The 23,331-nt window shown below is 44.9% G+C and overlaps 1 protein-coding gene across 1 annotated transcript in view; it reads left to right on the forward strand.

The window, feature by feature from the left end:
* The window catches only part of rapsn (receptor-associated protein of the synapse, 43kD), an 822,376-nt gene that overhangs the window by 105,276 nt on the left and 693,769 nt on the right, over positions 1–23,331 (forward strand). Inside the window, exon 2 of the mRNA XM_068046786.1 lies at positions 33–1,081. Within this exon, the coding sequence (XP_067902887.1) occupies positions 371–1,081 (711 nt within the window). The 5' untranslated portion in view covers positions 33–370. The remainder of the gene's footprint in view (positions 1–32; positions 1,082–23,331) is intronic.

Genomic DNA, 23,331 nt, shown 5'->3' on the forward strand with positions numbered 1-23,331 from the left:
ACCTCGAGCTGTTTCTTGTGCTGACCTTGCAGATTGACAGCACAGATGCAATTCCTCAACTGTAACATGCCTGGAATGGACATTGACAGCTGCAGCCAATCCTCTTGCTCCCTCGCTGGGGACATGATGAAGCGGTGAGTCTCTGACTGATTGAGTTTCAGCTTTGCCAGTTTCTGCGATTCAGATCCTGAATGAAGCCCTTTGTGAACCGGACTTGGGAGATGAGAAAAGATTTCTCTGTGTGGCACTCATTCCATTTTCTGCTCAACTCCTAACATTATCCTTACATCCCTCATCCCTCACCGATCCACTTCCCCAACCCCGGGCCTCTCCACTTTGGGCGAGGCTGCATCTTGACCAAGAGCTTTCTATGCTCCTGTTTGAAGGGGACATGGGCCAGGACCAGACCAAGCACCAAATTGAGAAAGGCCTACGTCTCTACCAATCTAACGAGACTGCCAAAGCCCTTGGCATCTGGAACCGGGTCTTGGAAAATACCACCGACCTGCCCGGAAGGTTCCGGGTTCTGGGCTGCCTGATCACTGCTCACTCGGAGATGGGCAAGTACAAGGACATGATGAAGTTTGCCGTGACTCAAATTGATGTGGCCCGAGAGATTGCTGACTCTGATTACGTCACCGAGTCTTACCTCAACCTTGCCCGGAGCAATGAGAAGCTGTGTGAATTCCCCAAGACTGTCTCCTATTGCAAGACCTGCTTGAGCATGCAAGGCACCACAGTGGGGTTACAGTTGAATGGGCAGGTCTGCTTGAGCATGGGAAACGCCTACCTAGGCCTCAGCTCCTTCCAGAAGGCCCTCGAGTGCTTTGAGAAGGCTTTGCGCTATGCACACAGCAATGATGACAAGATGCTAGAGTGTCGGGTATGCTGCAGCCTGGGCAATTTCTACATTCAGCTGAAGGATTACGAGAAGGCCCTCTTCTTCCCCTGCAAAGGTGCTGAGCTGGTCAGTGATTATGGCAAGGGCTGGAGCCTGAAGTATAAGGCAATGAGCCAGTACCACATGGCAGTAGCTTACCGGAAGTTGGGTCGTTTGGAAGATGCCATGGAATGCTGCGAGGTAAGACTCACCGGGACACTGCCAACCTTTTATTAAATAATTAGCAATTGTGAGCAATTCTGAGAGGGGAGTGGGAACAGAGGATAAAGCTTTCGGAGATTCAGAGTGACAGACACTGATTTTCAAGCAAAGTTTGTGAGGGGATTCCCGTTTGGGAGTGGAAATCCGAAAGGGATCCAGCCTGGGTTCTCCCTGCCCCAAAAGGTGGAACCTGATTTTTGTGTTTGGACGGCATGAATGATTTGTTTCAGTACGTGAGCCCTTAAAGTTCATTTTCATGACCATGCAAACGTAGTAACTTCGAGTCAACTTGTGCACATCCTTCATAGCATAGAGGAAACATGACCTTGCTTCCATTATGCAGCTGGTACACAGTGAAGGAGGTCAGAGGGCGCTCTGTGGGTGCCATCTCCCTGACTAGTGATAGTGGATGTTTGAGTGAGCTGTTTTTCCAAAAGACTTCAGGAAAGAAAGGATTTCCATTTTCACAATGGCCCCTCAGGGTATCCGAGGTGCCACGGAACCTCTCTCCATTATCTGAAGGGGCCATCCCCACAAACTCATATATTAGATCAAAACATCAGCTTCAAACAAATAAACACCAGCGTACACTCACACTGATATAATACCAGCGTACACTCACACTGATGTAATACCAGCCGACACTCACACTGATGTAATACCAGCGTACACTCACACTGATGTAATACCAGCCGACACTCACACTGATGTAATACCAGCGTACACTCACACTGATGTAATACCAGCCGACACTCACACTGATGTAATACCAGCGTACACTCACACTGATGTAATACCAGCCGACATTCACACTGATGTAATACCAGCGTACACTCACACTGATGTAATACCAGCCGACACTCACACTGATGTAATACCAGCGTACACTCACACTGATGTAATACCAGCGTACACTCACACTGATATAATACCAGCGTACACTCACACTGATGTAATACCAGCGTACACTCACACTGATATAATACCAGCGTACACTCACACTGATGTAATACAAGCCGACACTCACACTGATATAATACCAGCCGACACTCACACTGATGTAATACCAGCCGACACTCACACTGATGTAATTCCTGCTGACACTCACACTGATATAATACCAGCCGACACTCACACTGATATAATACCAGCCGACACTCACACTGATGTAATACCAGCGTACACTCACACTGATATAATACCAGCCGACACTCACACTGATGTAATACCAGCGTACACTCACACTGATATAATACCAGCCGACACTCACACTGATGTAATACCAGCCGACACTCACACTGATATAATACCAGCGTACACTCACACTGATGTAATACCAGCGTACACTCACACTGATATAATACCAGCGTACACTCACACTGATGTAATACCAGCGTACACTCACACTGATATAATACCAGCGTACACTCACACTGATGTAATACAAGCCGACACTCACACTGATATAATACCAGCCGACACTCACACTGATGTAATACCAGCGTACACTCACACTGATGTAATTCCTGCGTACACTCACACTGATGTAATACCAGCGTACACTCACACTGATGTAATACCAGCCGACACTCACACTGATGTAATACCAGCGTACACTCACACTGATATAATACCAGCCGACACTCACACTGATGTAATACCAGCCGACACTCACACTGATGTAATACCAGCCGACACTCACACTGATATAATACCAGCCGACACTCACACTGATATAATACCAGCGTACACTCACACTGATGTAATACCAGCCGACACTCACACTGATATAATACCAGCGTACACTCACACTGATATAATACCAGCCGACACTCACACTGATATAATACCAGCGTACACTCACACTGATGTAATACCAGCGTACACTCACACTGATGTAATTCCTGCTGACACTCACACTGATATAATACCAGCCGACACTCACACTGATATAATACCAGCGTACACTCACACTGATATAATACCAGCCGACACTCACACTGATATAATACCAGCGTACACTCACACTGATATAATACCAGCCGACACTCACACTGATATAATACCAGCGTACACTCACACTGATATAATACCAGCGTACACTCACACTGATATAATACCAGCCGACACTCACACTGATATAATACCAGCCGACACTCACACTGATATAATACCAGCGTACACTCACACTGATATAATACCAGCCGACACTCACACTGATATAATACCAGCGTACACTCACACTGATGTAATACCAGCGTACACTCACACTGATGTAATTCCTGCTGACACTCACACTGATATAATACCAGCCGACACTCACACTGATATAATACCTGCCGACACTCACACTGATATAATACCAGCCGACACTCACACTGATATAATACCAGCCGACACTCACACTGATATAATACCTGCCGACACTCACACTGATATAATACCAGCCGACACTCACACTGATGTAATACCAGCCGACACTCACACTGATGTAATACCAGCCGACACTCACACTGATAGAATACCAGCCGACACTCACACTGATGTAATACCAGCGTACACTCACACTGATGTAATACCAGCCGAAAGTCACACTGATGTAATACAAGCCGACACTCACACTGATGTAATACCAGCCGAAAGTCACACTGATGTAATACAAGCCGACACTCACACTGATGTAATACCAGCCGAACGTCACACTGATGTAATACCAGCGTACACTCACACTGATGTAATACCAGCCGACACTCACACTGATATAATACCAGCCGACACTCACACTGATGTAATACCAGCCGAAAGTCACACTGATGTAATACAAGCCGACACTCACACTGATGTAATACCAGCCGAAAGTCACACTGATATAATACCAGCGTACACTCACACTGATGTAATACCAGCCGAACGTCACACTGATGTAATACCAGCCGAACGTCACACTGATGTAATACCAGCGCACACTCACACTGATGTAATACCAGCCGAACGTCACACTGATATAATACCAGCCGACACTCACACTGATGTAATACCAGCCGAAAGTCACACTGATGTAATACAAGCCGACACTCACACTGATGTAATACCAGCCGAACGTCACACTGATGTAATACCAGCGTACACTCACACTGATATAATACCAGCCGAAAGTCACACTGATGTAATACCAGCCGACACTCACACTGATGTAATACCAGCCGACACACTGATGTAATACCAGCCGAAAGTCACACTGATATAATACCAGCCGACACTCACACTGATGTAATACCAGCCGAAAGTCACACTGATGTAATACCAGCCGACACTCACACTGATGTAATACCAGCCGAAAGTCACACTGGTGTAATACCAGCCGAAAGTCACACTGATGTAATACCAGCCGACACTCACACTGATGTAATACCAGCCGACACTCACACTGATGTAATACCAGCCGAAAGTCACACTGATGTAATACCAGCCGACACTCACACTGATGTAATACCTGCCGACACTCACACTGATGTAATACCAGCCGACACTCACACTGATGTAATACCAGCCGACAGTCACACTGATGTAATACCAGCCGAAAGTCACACTGATGTAATACCTGCCGACACTCACACTGATGTAATATCAGCCGACACTCACACTGATGGAATACCAGCCGACACTCACACTGATGTAATACCAGCCGAAAGTCACACTGATATAATACCAGCCGAAAGTCACACTGATATAATACCTGCCGACACTCACACTGATGTAATACCAGCCGACACTCACAATGATGTAATACCAGCCGAAAGTCACATTGATATAATACCAGCCGACACTCACACTGATATAATACCAGCCGACAGTCACACTGATGTAATACCAGCCGAAAGTCACACTGATATAATACCAGCCGACAGTCACACTGCTGTAATACCTGCCGACACTCACACTGATGTAATACCAGCCGACAGTCACACTGATGTAATACCAGCGTACACTCACACTGATGTAAGACCAGCCGACACTCACACTGATCTAATTCCAGCCGACACTCACATTGATATAATACCAGCCGACAGTCACACTGATATAATACCAGCCGACAGTCACACTGATATAATACCAGCCGACAGTCACACTGATGTAATACCAGCCGACACTCACACTGATGTAATACCAGCGGACACTCACACTGATATAATACCAGCCGACACTCACACTGATATAATACCAGCCGACAGTCACACTGACATAATACCAGCCGACACTCACACTGATATAATACCAGCGTACACTCACACTGATGTAATACCAGCCGACACTCACACTGATATAATACCAGCCGACACTCACACTGATGTAATACCAGCGTACACTCACACTGATGTAATACCAGCCGACACTCACACTGATGTAATACCAGCCGACAGTCACACTGATATAATACCAGCCGACACTCACACTGATATAATACCAGCGTACACTCACACTGATGTAATACCAGCGTACACTCACACTGATGTAATACCAGCCGACAGTCACACTGATATAATACCAGCGCACACTCACACTGATATAATTCCAGCCGACAGTCACACTGATGTAATACCAGCCGACACTCACACTGATGTAATACCAGCGGACACTCACACTGATATAATACCAGCCGACACTCACACTGATATAATACCAGCCGACAGTCACACTGACATAATACCAGCCGACACTCACACTGATATAATACCAGCGTACACTCACACTGATGTAATACCAGCCGACACTCACACTGATATAATACCAGCCGACACTCACACTGATGTAATACCAGCGTACACTCACACTGATGTAATACCAGCCGACACTCACACTGATGTAATACCAGCCGACAGTCACACTGATATAATACCAGCCGACACTCACACTGATATAATACCAGCGTACACTCACACTGATGTAATACCAGCGTACACTCACACTGATGTAATACCAGCCGACAGTCACACTGATATAATACCAGCCGACACTCACACTGATATAATACCAGCGTACACTCACACTGATGTAATACCAGCGTACACTCACACTGATATAATACCAGCGTACACTCACACTGATGTAATACCAGCCGACACTCACACTGATATAATACCAGCGTACACTCACACTGATGTAATACCAGCGTACACTCACACTGATATAATACCAGCGTACACTCACACTGATATAATACCAGCCGACATTCTCACTGATATAATACTAGCATAACCTCACACTGATATAATACCAGCCGACAGTCTCACTGATATAATACCAGCCGACAGTCACACTGATATAATACCAGCGTACACTCACACTGATATAATACCAGCGTACACTCACACTGATATAATACCAGCGTACACTCACACTGATATAATACCAGCGTACACTCACACTGATATAATACCAGCGTACACTCACACTGATATAATACCAGCCGACAGTCACACTGATATAATACCAGCGTACACTCACACTGATGTAATACCAGCCAACACTCACACTGATATAATACCAGCCGACACTCACACTGATATAATACCAGCGTACACTCACACTGATGTAATACCAGCGTACACTCACACTGATATAATACCAGCGTACACTCACACTGATGTAATACCAGCCGACACTCACACTGATATAATACCAGCGTACACTCACACTGATGTAATACCAGCGTACACTCACACTGATATAATACCAGCGTACACTCACACTGATATAATACCAGCCGACATTCTCACTGATATAATACTAGCATAACCTCACACTGATGTAATACCAGCCGACACTCACACTGATATAATACCAGCCGACACTCACACTGATGTAATACCAGCGTACACTCACACTGATGTAATACCAGCCGACACTCACACTGATGTAATACCAGCCGACAGTCACACTGATATAATACCAGCCGACACTCACACTGATATAATACCAGCGTACACTCACACTGATGTAATACCAGCGTACACTCACACTGATGTAATACCAGCCGACAGTCACACTGATATAATACCAGCGCACACTCACACTGATATAATTCCAGCCGACAGTCACACTGATGTAATACCAGCCGACACTCACACTGATGTAATACCAGCGGACACTCACACTGATATAATACCAGCCGACACTCACACTGATATAATACCAGCCGACAGTCACACTGACATAATACCAGCCGACACTCACACTGATATAATACCAGCGTACACTCACACTGATGTAATACCAGCCGACACTCACACTGATATAATACCAGCCGACACTCACACTGATGTAATACCAGCGTACACTCACACTGATGTAATACCAGCCGACACTCACACTGATGTAATACCAGCCGACAGTCACACTGATATAATACCAGCCGACACTCACACTGATATAATACCAGCGTACACTCACACTGATGTAATACCAGCGTACACTCACACTGATGTAATACCAGCCGACAGTCACACTGATATAATACCAGCCGACACTCACACTGATATAATACCAGCGTACACTCACACTGATGTAATACCAGCGTACACTCACACTGATATAATACCAGCGTACACTCACACTGATGTAATACCAGCCGACACTCACACTGATATAATACCAGCGTACACTCACACTGATGTAATACCAGCGTACACTCACACTGATATAATACCAGCGTACACTCACACTGATATAATACCAGCCGACATTCTCACTGATATAATACTAGCATAACCTCACACTGATATAATACCAGCCGACAGTCTCACTGATATAATACCAGCCGACAGTCACACTGATATAATACCAGCGTACACTCACACTGATATAATACCAGCGTACACTCACACTGATATAATACCAGCGTACACTCACACTGATATAATACCAGCGTACACTCACACTGATATAATACCAGCGTACACTCACACTGATATAATACCAGCCGACAGTCACACTGATATAATACCAGCGTACACTCACACTGATGTAATACCAGCCAACACTCACACTGATATAATACCAGCCGACACTCACACTGATATAATACCAGCGTACACTCACACTGATGTAATACCAGCGTACACTCACACTGATATAATACCAGCGTACACTCACACTGATGTAATACCAGCCGACACTCACACTGATATAATACCAGCGTACACTCACACTGATGTAATACCAGCGTACACTCACACTGATATAATACCAGCGTACACTCACACTGATATAATACCAGCCGACATTCTCACTGATATAATACTAGCATAACCTCACACTGATATAATACCAGCCGACAGTCTCACTGATATAATACCAGCCGACAGTCACACTGATATAATACCAGCGTACACTCACACTGATATAATACCAGCGTACACTCACACTGATATAATACCAGCCGACACTCACACTGATATAATACCAGCGTACACTCACACTGATATAATACCAGCCGACACTCACACTGATGTAATACCAGCGTACACTCACACTGATGTAATACCAGCCGACACTCACACTGATGTAATACCAGCGTACACTCACACTGATATAATACCAGCCGACACTCACACTGATGTAATACCAGCGTACACTCACACTGATGTAATACCAGCCGACACTCACACTGATATAATACCAGCCGACACTCACACTGATATAATACCAGCGTACACTCACACTGATGTAATACCAGCCGACACTCACACTGATATAATACCAGCGTACACTCACACTGATATAATACCAGCCGACACTCACACTGATATAATACCAGCGTACACTCACACTGATGTAATACCAGCGTACACTCACACTGATGTAATTCCTGCTGACACTCACACTGATATAATACCAGCCGACACTCACACTGATATAATACCAGCGTACACTCACACTGATATAATACCAGCCGACACTCACACTGATATAATACCAGCGTACACTCACACTGATATAATACCAGCCGACACTCACACTGATATAATACCAGCGTACACTCACACTGATATAATACCAGCGTACACTCACACTGATATAATACCAGCCGACACTCACACTGATATAATACCAGCCGACACTCACACTGATATAATACCAGCGTACACTCACACTGATATAATACCAGCCGACACTCACACTGATATAATACCAGCGTACACTCACACTGATGTAATACCAGCGTACACTCACACTGATGTAATTCCTGCTGACACTCACACTGATATAATACCAGCCGACACTCACACTGATATAATACCTGCCGACACTCACACTGATATAATACCAGCCGACACTCACACTGATATAATACCAGCCGACACTCACACTGATATAATACCTGCCGACACTCACACTGATATAATACCAGCCGACACTCACACTGATGTAATACCAGCCGACACTCACACTGATGTAATACCAGCCGACACTCACACTGATAGAATACCAGCCGACACTCACACTGATGTAATACCAGCGTACACTCACACTGATGTAATACCAGCCGAAAGTCACACTGATGTAATACAAGCCGACACTCACACTGATGTAATACCAGCCGAAAGTCACACTGATGTAATACAAGCCGACACTCACACTGATGTAATACCAGCCGAACGTCACACTGATGTAATACCAGCGTACACTCACACTGATGTAATACCAGCCGACACTCACACTGATATAATACCAGCCGACACTCACACTGATGTAATACCAGCCGAAAGTCACACTGATGTAATACAAGCCGACACTCACACTGATGTAATACCAGCCGAAAGTCACACTGATATAATACCAGCGTACACTCACACTGATGTAATACCAGCCGAACGTCACACTGATGTAATACCAGCCGAGCGTCACACTGATGTAATACCAGCGCACACTCACACTGATGTAATACCAGCCGAACGTCACACTGATATAATACCAGCCGACACTCACACTGATGTAATACCAGCCGAAAGTCACACTGATGTAATACAAGCCGACACTCACACTGATGTAATACCAGCCGAACGTCACACTGATGTAATACCAGCGTACACTCACACTGATATAATACCAGCCGAAAGTCACACTGATGTAATACCAGCCGACACTCACACTGATGTAATACCAGCCGACACACTGATGTAATACCAGCCGAAAGTCACACTGATATAATACCAGCCGACACTCACACTGATGTAATACCAGCCGAAAGTCACACTGATGTAATACCAGCCGACACTCACACTGATGTAATACCAGCCGAAAGTCACACTGGTGTAATACCAGCCGAAAGTCACACTGATGTAATACCAGCCGACACTCACACTGATGTAATACCAGCCGACACTCACACTGATGTAATACCAGCCGAAAGTCACACTGATGTAATACCAGCCGACACTCACACTGATGTAATACCTGCCGACACTCACACTGATGTAATACCAGCCGACACTCACACTGATGTAATACCAGCCGACAGTCACACTGATGTAATACCAGCCGAAAGTCACACTGATGTAATACCTGCCGACACTCACACTGATGTAATATCAGCCGACACTCACACTGATGGAATACCAGCCGACACTCACACTGATGTAATACCAGCCGAAAGTCACACTGATATAATACCAGCCGAAAGTCACACTGATATAATACCTGCCGACACTCACACTGATGTAATACCAGCCGACACTCACAATGATGTAATACCAGCCGAAAGTCACATTGATATAATACCAGCCGACACTCACACTGATATAATACCAGCCGACAGTCACACTGATGTAATACCAGCCGAAAGTCACACTGATATAATACCAGCCGACAGTCACACTGCTGTAATACCTGCCGACACTCACACTGATGTAATACCAGCCGACAGTCACACTGATGTAATACCAGCATACACTCACACTGATGTAAGACCAGCCGACACTCACACTGATCTAATTCCAGCCGACACTCACATTGATATAATACCAGCCGACAGTCACACTGATATAATACCAGCCGACAGTCACACTGATATAATACCAGCCGACAGTCACACTGATGTAATACCAGACGACACTCACACTGATGTAATACCAGCGGACACTCACACTGATATAATACCAGCCGACACTCACACTGATATAATACCAGCCGACAGTCACACTGACATAATACCAGCCGACACTCACACTGATATAATACCAGCGTACACTCACACTGATGTAATACCAGCCGACACTCACACTGATATAATACCAGCCGACACTCACACTGATGTAATACCAGCGTACACTCACACTGATGTAATACCAGCCGACACTCACACTGATGTAATACCAGCCGACAGTCACACTGATATAATACCAGCCGACACTCACACTGATATAATACCAGCGTACACTCACACTGATGTAATACCAGCGTACACTCACACTGATGTAATACCAGCCGACAGTCACACTGATATAATACCAGCGCACACTCACACTGATATAATACCAGCCGACAGTCACACTGATGTAATACCAGCCGACACTCACACTGATGTAATACCAGCGGACACTCACACTGATATAATACCAGCCGACACTCACACTGATATAATACCAGCCGACAGTCACACTGACATAATACCAGCCGACACTCACACTGATATAATACCAGCGTACACTCACACTGATGTAATACCAGCCGACACTCACACTGATATAATACCAGCCGACACTCACACTGATGTAATACCAGCGTACACTCACACTGATGTAATACCAGCCGACACTCACACTGATGTAATACCAGCCGACAGTCACACTGATATAATACCAGCCGACACTCACACTGATATAATACCAGCGTACACTCACACTGATGTAATACCAGCGTACACTCACACTGATGTAATACCAGCCGACAGTCACACTGATATAATACCAGCCGACACTCACACTGATATAATACCAGCGTACACTCACACTGATGTAATACCAGCGTACACTCACACTGATATAATACCAGCGTACACTCACACTGATGTAATACCAGCCGACACTCACACTGATATAATACCAGCGTACACTCACACTGATGTAATACCAGCGTACACTCACACTGATATAATACCAGCGTACACTCACACTGATATAATACCAGCCGACATTCTCACTGATATAATACTAGCATAACCTCACACTGATATAATACCAGCCGACAGTCTCACTGATATAATACCAGCCGACAGTCACACTGATATAATACCAGCGTACACTCACACTGATATAATACCAGCGTACACTCACACTGATATAATACCAGCGTACACTCACACTGATATAATACCAGCCGACAGTCACACTGATATAATACCAGCGTACACTCACACTGATGTAATACCAGCCAACACTCACACTGATATAATACCAGCCGACACTCACACTGATATAATACCAGCGTACACTCACACTGATGTAATACCAGCGTACACTCACACTGATGTAATACCAGCGTACACTCACACTGATATAATACCAGCCGACACTCACACTGATGTAATACCAGCGTACACTCACACTGATGTAATACCAGCGTACACTCACACTGATGTAATACCAGCCGACACTCACACTGATGTAATACCAGCGTACACTCACACTGATGTAATACCAGCGTACACTCACACTGATATAATACCAGCGTACACTCACACTGATGTAATACCAGCCGACACTCACACTGATGTAATACCAGCGTACACTCACACTGATGTAATACCAGCCGACACTCACACTGATGTAATACCAGCGTACACTCACACTGATGTAATACCAGCGTACACTCACACTGATGTAATACCAGCGTACACTCACACTGATATAATACCAGCCGACACTCACACTGATGTAATACCAGCGTACACTCACACTGATGTAATACCAGCGTACACTCACACTGATGTAATACCAGCCGACACTCACACTGATGTAATACCAGCCGACACTCACACTGATGTAATACCAGCGTACACTCACACTGATGTAATACCAGCCGACAGTCACACTGATATAATACCAGCGTACACTCACACTGATATAATACCTGCGTACACTCACACTGATATAATACCAGCCGACATTCTCACTGATATAATACTAGCATAACCTCACACTGATATAATACCAGCCGACAGTCTCACTGATATAATACCAGCCGACAGTCACACTGATATAATACCAGCGTACACTCACACTGATATAATACCAGCGTACACTCACACTGATATAATACCAGCGTACACTCACACTGATATAATACCAGCGTACACTCACACTGATATAATACCAGCGTACACTCACACTGATATAATACCAGCCGACAGTCACACTGATATAATACCAGCGTACACTCACACTGATGTAATACCAGCCTACACTCACACTGATATAATACCAGCCGACACTCACACTGATATAATACCAGCGTACACTCACACTGATGTAATACCAGCGTACACTCACACTGATGTAATACCAGCGTACACTCACACTGATATAATACCAGCCGACACTCACACTGATGTAATACCAGCGTACACTCACACTGATGTAATACCAGCGTACACTCACACTGATGTAATACCAGCCGACACTCACACTGATGTAATACCAGCGTACACTCACACTGATGTAATACCAGCGTACACTCACACTGATATAATACCAGCGTACACTCACACTGATGTAATACCAGCCGACACTCACACTGATGTAATACCAGCGTACACTCACACTGATGTAATACCAGCCGACACTCACACTGATGTAATACCAGCGTACACTCACACTGATGTAATACCAGCGTACACTCACACTGATGTAATACCAGCGTACACTCACACTGATATAATACCAGCCGACACTCACACTGATGTAATACCAGCGTACACTCACACTGATGTAATACCAGCGTACACTCAAACTGATGTAATACCAGCCGACACTCACACTGATGTAATACCAGCGTACACTCACACTGATGTAATACCAGCGTACACTCACACTGATGTAATACCAGCCGACACTCACACTGATGTAATACCAGCGTACACTCACACTGATGTAATACCAGCGTACACTCACACTGATATAATACCAGCGTACACTCACACTGATATAATACCAGCGTACACTCACACTGATGTAATACCAGCCGACACTCACACTGATATAATACCAGCGTACACTCACACTGATGTAATACCAGCGTACACTCACACTGATATAATACCAGCGTACACTCACACTGATGTAATACCAGCGTACACTCACACTGATGTAATACCAGCCGACAGTCACACTGATATAATACCATTCGACACTCACACTGATATAATACCAGCGTACACTCACACTGATGTAATACCAGCGTACGCTCACACTGATATAATACCAGCGTACACTCACACTGATATAATACCAGCCGACACTCACACTGATGTAATACCAGCCGACACTCACACTGATATAATACCAGCCGACACTCACACTGATGTAATATCAGCCGAAAGTCACACTGATGTAATACCAGCCAACACTTCACTGATGTAATACCAGCCGAAAGTCACACTGATGTAATACCAGCGTACACTCACACTGATGTCATACCAGCCGACACTCACACTGATATAATACCAGCCGACACTCACACTGATGTAATACCAGCCGAAAGTCACACTGATGTAATACCAGCCGAAAGTCACACTGATGTAATACCAGCCGACACTCACACTGATGTAATACCAGCCGACACTCACACTGATGCAATACCAGCCGAAAGTCACACTAATGTAATACCAGCCGAAAGTCACACTGATGTAATACCAGCCGACACTCACACTGATGTAATACCTGCCGACACTCACACTGATGTAATACCAGCCGAAAGTCACACTGATGTAATACCAGCCGACACTCACACTGATGTAATACCAGCCGAAAGTCACACTGATGTAATACCAGCCGACACTCACACTGATGTAATACCTGCCGACACTCACACTGATGTAATACCAGCCGACACTCACACTGATGTAATACCAGCCGACAGTCACACTGATGTAATACCAGCCGAAAGTCACACTGATGTAATACCAGCCGGCACTCACACTGATGTAATACCAGCCGAAAGTCACACTGATGTAATACCTGCCGACACTCACACTGATGTAATATAAGCCGACACTCACACTGATGGAATACCAGCCGTCACTCACACTGATGTAATACCAGCCGAAAGTCACACTGATATAATACCAGCCGAAAGTCACACTGATATAATACCTGCCGACACTCACACTGATGTAATACCAGCCGACACTCACACTGATGTAATACCAGCCGAAAGTCACATTGATATAATACCAGCCGACACTCACACTGACATAATACCAGCCGACAGTCACACTGATGTAATACCAGCCGAAAGTCACACTGATATAATACCAGCCGACAGTCACACTGCTGTAATACCTGCCGACACTCACACTGATGTAATACCAGCCGACAGTCACACTGATGTAATACCAGCGTACACTCACACTGATGTAAGACCAGCCGACACTCACACTGATCTAATTCCAGCCGACACTCACATTGATATAATACCAGCCGACAGTCACACTGATATAATACCAGCCGACAGTCACACTGATATAATACCAGCCGACAGTCACACTGATGTAATACCAGCCGACACTCACACTGATGTAATACCAGCGGACACCCACACTGATATAATACCAGCCGACACTCACACTGATATAATACCAGCCGACAGTCACACTGACATAATACCAGCCGACATTCACACTGATATAATACCAGCGTACACTCACACTGATGTAATACCAGCCGACACTCACACTGATATAATACCAGCCGACACTCACACTGATGTAATACCAGCGTACACTCACACTGATGTAATACCAGCCGACACTCACACTGATGTAATACCAGCCGACAGTCACACTGATATAATACCAGCCGACACTCACACTGATATAATACCAGCGTACACTCACACTGATGTAATACCAGCGTACACTCACACTGATGTAATACCAGCCGACAGTCACACTGATATAATACCAGCCGACACTCACACTGATATAATACCAGCGTACACTCACACTGATGTAATACCAGCGTACACTCACACTGATATAATACCAGCGTACACTCACACTGATGTAATACCAGCGTACACTCACACTGATATAATACCAGCCGACATTCTCACTGATATAATACTAGCATAACCTCACACTGATATAATACCAGCCGACAGTCTCACTGATATAATACCAGCCGACAGTCACACTGATATAATACCAGCGTACACTCACACTGATATAATACCAGCGTACACTCACACTGATATAATACCAGCGTACACTCACACTGATATAATACCAGCCGACAGTCACACTGATATAATACCAGCGTACACTCACACTGATGTAATACCAGCGTAAACGCACACTGATATAATACCAGCGTACACTCACACTGATATAATACCAGCGTACACTCACACTGATATAATACCAGCCGACACTCACACTGATATAATACCAGCGTACACTCACACTGATATAATACCAGCCGACAGTCACACTGATATAATACCAGCGTACACTCACACTGATGTAATACCAGCGTAAACTCACACTGATATAATACCAGCGTACACTCACACTGATATAATACCAGCGTACACTCACACTGATATAATACCAGCCGACACTCACACTGATATAATACCAGCGTACACTCACACTGATATAATACCAGCCGACAGTCACACTGATATAATACCATCGTACACTCACACTGATGTAATACCAGCGTAAACTCACACTGATATAATACCAGCGTACACTCACACTGATATAATACCAGCGTACACTCACACTGATATAATACCAGCCGACACTCACACTGATGTAATGCCAGCGTACACTCACACTGATGTAATACCAGCGTACACTCACACTGTTGTAATACCAGCCGACACTCACACTGATGTAATACCAGCGTACACTCAGACTGATGTAATACCAGCGTACACTCACACTGATATAATACCAGCGTACACTCACACTGATATAATACCAGCCGACACTCACACTGATCTAATACCAGCCGACACTCACACTGATGTAATACCAGCGTACACTCACACTGATGTAATACCAGCCGACAGTCACACTGATATAATACCAGCGTACACTCACACTGATGTAATACCAGCCGACACTCATACTGATCTAATACCAGCCGACACTCACACTGATATAATACCAGCCGACACTCACACTGATATAATACCAGCATACACTCACACTGATATAATACCAGCCGACAGTCACACTGATATCATACCAGCGTACACTCACACTGATGTAATACCAGCGTAAACTCACACTGATATAATACCAGCGTACACTCACACTGATATAATACCAGCGTACACTCACACTGATATAATACCAGCCGACACTCACACTGATATAATACCAGCGTACACTCACACTGATATAATACCAGCCGACAGTCACACTGATATAATACCAGCGTACACTCACACTCATGTAATACCAGCGTAAACTCACACTGATATAATACCAGCGTACACTCACACTGATATAATACCAGCGTACACTCACACTGATATAATACCAGCCGACACTCACACTGATGTAATACCAGCGTACACTCACACTGATGTAATACCAGCCGACACTCACACTGATGTAATACCAGCGTACACTCAGACTGATGTAATACCAGCGTACACTCACACTGATATAATACCAGCCGACACTCACACTGATGTAATACCAGCCGACACTCACACTGATCTAATACCAGCCGACACTCACACTGATGTAATACCAGCCGACACTCACACTGATGTAATACCAGCGTACACTCACACTGATATAATACCAGCGTACACTCACACTGATATAATACCAGCGTACACTCACACTGATGTAATACCAGCGTACACTCACACTGATGTAATACCAGCCGACAGTCACACTGATATAATACCAGCCGACACTCACACTGATATAATACCAGCGTACACTCACACTGATATAATACCAGCGTACACTCACACTGATGTAATACCAGCGTACACTCACACTGATGTAATACCAGCCGACAGTCACACTGATATAATACCAGCCGACACTCACACTGATATAATACCAGCGTACACTCACACTGATGTAATACCAGCGTACGCTCACACTGATATGATACCAGCCGACACTCACACTGATATAATACCAGCCGACACTCACACTGATATAATACCAGCGTACACTCACACTGATGTAATACCAGCGTACACTCACACTGATATAATACCAGCCGACACTCACACTGATATAATACCAGCCGACACTCACACTGATATAATACCAGCGTACACTCAGACTGATGTAATACCAGCGTACACTCACACTGATGTAATACCAGCCGACACTCACACTGATGTAATACCAGCGTACACTCACACTGATGTAATACCAGCCGACACTCACACTGATGTAATACCAGCGTACACTCACACTGATATAATACCAGCGTACACTCACACTGATGTAATACCAGCGTACACTCACACTGATGTAATACCAGCCGACAGTCACACTGATATAATACCAGCGTACACTCACACTGATATAATACCAGCGTACACTCACACTGATATAATACCAGCGTACACTCACACTGATGTAATACCAGCGTACACTCACACTGATGTAATACCAGCCGACAGTCACACTGATATAATACCAGCCGACACTCACACTGATATAATACCAGCGTACACTCACACTGATGTAATACCAGCGTACGCTCACACTGATATACTACCAGCGTACACTCACACTGATGTAATACCAGCGTACACTCACACTGATATAATACCAGCCGACACTCACACTGATGTAATACCAGCCGACACTCACACTGATATAATACCAGCCGACACTCACACTGATGTAATACCAGCCGAAAGTCACACTGATGTAATACCAGCCAACACTTCACTGATGTAATACCAGCCGAAAGTCACACTGATGTAATACCAGCGTACACTCACACTGATGTAATACCAGCCGACACTCACACTGATATAATACCAGCCGACACTCACACTGATGTAATACCAGCCGAAAGTCACACTGATGTAATACCAGCCGAAAGTCACACTGATGTAATACCAGCCGACACTCACACTGATATAATACCAGCCGACACTCACACTGATGTAATACCAGCCGAAAGTCACACTAATGTAATACCAGCCGAAAGTCACACTGCTGTAATACCAGCCGACACTCACACTGATGTAATACCTGCCGACACTCACACTGATGTAATACCAGCCGAAAGTCACACTGATGTAATACCAGCCGACACTCACACTGATGTAATACCTGCCGAAACTCACACTGATGTAATACCAGCCGACACTCACACTGATGTAATACCAGCCGAAAGTCACACTGATATAATACCAGCCAACAGTCACACTGATGTAATACCTGCCGACACTCACACTGATGCAATACCAGCCGACACTCACACTGATGTAATACCAGCGTACACTCACACTGACGTAATACCAGCCGACACTCACACTGATATAATACCAGCCGACAGTCACAATGATGTAATACCAGCGTACACTCACACTGATGTAATACCAGCCGACACTCACACTGATCTAATTCCAGCGGTCAGTCACACTGATATAATACCAGCGTACACTCACACTGATGTAATACCAGCGTACACTCACACTGATATAATACCAGCCGACACTCACACTGATGTAATACCAGCCGACACTCACACTGATATAATACCAGCCGACACTCACACTGATGTAATACCAGCCGAAAGTCACACTGATGTAATACCAGCCAACACTTCACTGATGTAATACCAGCCGAAAGTCACACTGATGTAATACCAGCCGACACTCACACTGATGTAATACCAGCCGAAAGTCACACTGATGTAATACCAGCCGAAAGTCACACTGATGTAATACCAGCCGACACTCACACTGATATAATACCAGCCGACACTCACACTGATGTAATACCAGCCGACACTCACACTGATATAATACCAGCCGACACTCACACTGATGTAATACCAGCCGAAAGTCACACTGATGTAATACCAGCCGACACTCACACTGATATAATACCAGCCGACACTCACACTGATGTAATACCAGCCGAAAGTCACACTAATGTAATACCAGCCGAAAGTCACACTGATGTAATACCAGCCGACACTCACACTGATGTAATACCTGCCGACACTCACACTGATGTAATACCAGCCGAAAGTCACACTGATGTAATACCAGCCGACACTCACACTGATGTAATACCAGCCGAAAGTCACACTGATGTAATACCAGCCGACACTCACACTGATGTAATACCAGCCGAAAGTCACACTGATGTAATACCAGCCGACACTCACACTGATGTAATACCAGCCGAAAGTCACACTGATGTAATACCAGCCGACACTCACACTGATGTAATACCTGCCGAAACTCACACTGATGTAATACCAGCCAACACTCACACTGATGTAATACCAGCCGAAAGTCACACTGATATAATACCAGCCAACAGTCACACTGATGTAATACCTGCCGACACTCACACTGATGCAATACCAGCCGACACTCACACTGATGTAATACCAGCGTACACTCACACTGACGTAATACCAGCCGACACTCACACTGATATAATACCAGCCGACAGTCACAATGATGTAATACCAGCGTACACTCACACTGATGTAGTACCAGCCGACACTCACACTGATCTAATTCCAGCGGTCAGTCACACTGATATAATAACAGCCGACACTCACACTGATATAATACCAGCCGACACTCACACTGATGTAATACCAGCCGACAGTCACACTGATGTAATACCAGCGTACACTCACACTGATATAATACCAGCCGACACTCACACTGATGTAATACCAGCCGACAGTCACACTGATGTAATACCAGCGTACACTCACACTGATATAATACCAGCCGACACTCACACTGATTTAATACCTGCCGACACTCACATTGATATAATACCAGCCGACAGTCACACTGATATAATACCAGCCGACAGTCACACTGATGTAATACCAGCCGACACTCACACTAATGTAATACCAGCGTACACTCACAATGATATAATACCAGCCGACAGTCACACTGATATAATACCAGCCGACACTCACACTGATATAATACCAGCCGACAGTCACACTGATGTAATACCAGCCGACAGTCACACTGATGTAATACCAGCCAACACTCACACTAATGTAATACCAGCCGACACTCACTCTGATGTAATACCAGCCGACAGTCACACTGATATAATACCAGCCGAAAGTCACACTGATGTAATACCAGCCGGCACTCACACTGATGTAATACCAGCCGAAAGTCACACTGATGTAATACCTGCCGACACTCACACTGATGTAATATCAGCCGACACTCACACTGATGGAATACCAGCCGACAGTCACACTGATGTAATACCAGCCGAAAGTCACTCTGATATAATACCAGCCGAAGGTCACACTGATATAATACCTGCCGACACTCACACTGATGTAATACCAGCCGACACTCACACTGATGTAATACCAGCCGAAAGTCACACTGATATAATACCAGCCGACACTCACACTGATATAATACCAGCCGACAGTCACACTGATGTAATACCAGCCGAAAGTCACACTGATATAATACCAGCCGACAGTCACACTGCTGTAATACCTGCCGATACTCACACTGATGTAATACCAGCCGACAGTCACACTGATGTAATACCAGCGTACACTCACACTGATGTAAGACCAGCCGACACTCACACTGATCTAATTCCAGCCGACACTCACATTGATATAATACCAGCCGACAGTCACACTGATATAATACCAGCCGACAGTCACACTGATATAATACCAGCCGACAGTCACACTGATGTAATACCAGCCGACACTCACACTGATGTAATACCAGCGGACACTCACACTGATGTATTACCAGCTGACACTCACACTGATGTAATACCAGCCGACACTCACACTGATGTAATACCAGCGTACACTCACATTGATATAATACCAGCTGACAGTCACACTGATATAATACCAGCCGATACTCACACTGATATAATACGAGCCTACAGTCACAGTGATGTAATACCAGCCGACACTCACACTGATGTAATACCAGCGTACACTCACACTGATGTAATACCAGCCGACACTCACACTGATGTAATACCAGCCGACACTCACACTGATATAATACCAGCCGACACTCACACTAATGTAATACCAGCGTACACTCACACTGATATAATACCAGCCGACAGTCACACTGATGTAATACCAGCCGACACTCACACTGATGTAATACCAGCGTACACTCACACTGATGTAATACCAGCCGACACACACACTGATATAATACCAGCCGACACTCACACTGATGTAATACCAGCGTACACTCACACTGATATAATACCAGCCGACACTCACACTGATATAATACCAGCCGACACTCACACTGATATAATACCAGCGTACACTCACACTGATGTAATACCAGCCGACACTCACACTGATATAATACCAGCCGACACTCACACTGATATAATACCAGCGTACACTCACACTGATGTAATAACAGCCGACACTCACACTGATGTAATACCAGCGTACACTCACACTGATGTAATACCAGCCGACAGTCACACTGATATAATACCAGCCGACACTCACACTGATATAATACCAGCGTACACTCACAATGATGTAATACCAGCGTACACTCACACTGATATAATACCAGCGTACACTCACACTGATGTAATACCAGCGTACACTCACACTGATATAATACCAGCCGACACTCACACTGATATAATACCAGCGTACACTCACACTGATGTGATACCAGCGTACACTCACACTGATATAATACCAGCCGATACTCACACTGATATTATACCAGCCTACAGTCACAGTGATGTAATACCAGCC

Source organism: Heterodontus francisci, chromosome 14 (genome assembly GCF_036365525.1).
Source record: "Heterodontus francisci isolate sHetFra1 chromosome 14, sHetFra1.hap1, whole genome shotgun sequence".
Classification (NCBI taxonomy): domain Eukaryota; kingdom Metazoa; phylum Chordata; class Chondrichthyes; order Heterodontiformes; family Heterodontidae; genus Heterodontus; species Heterodontus francisci.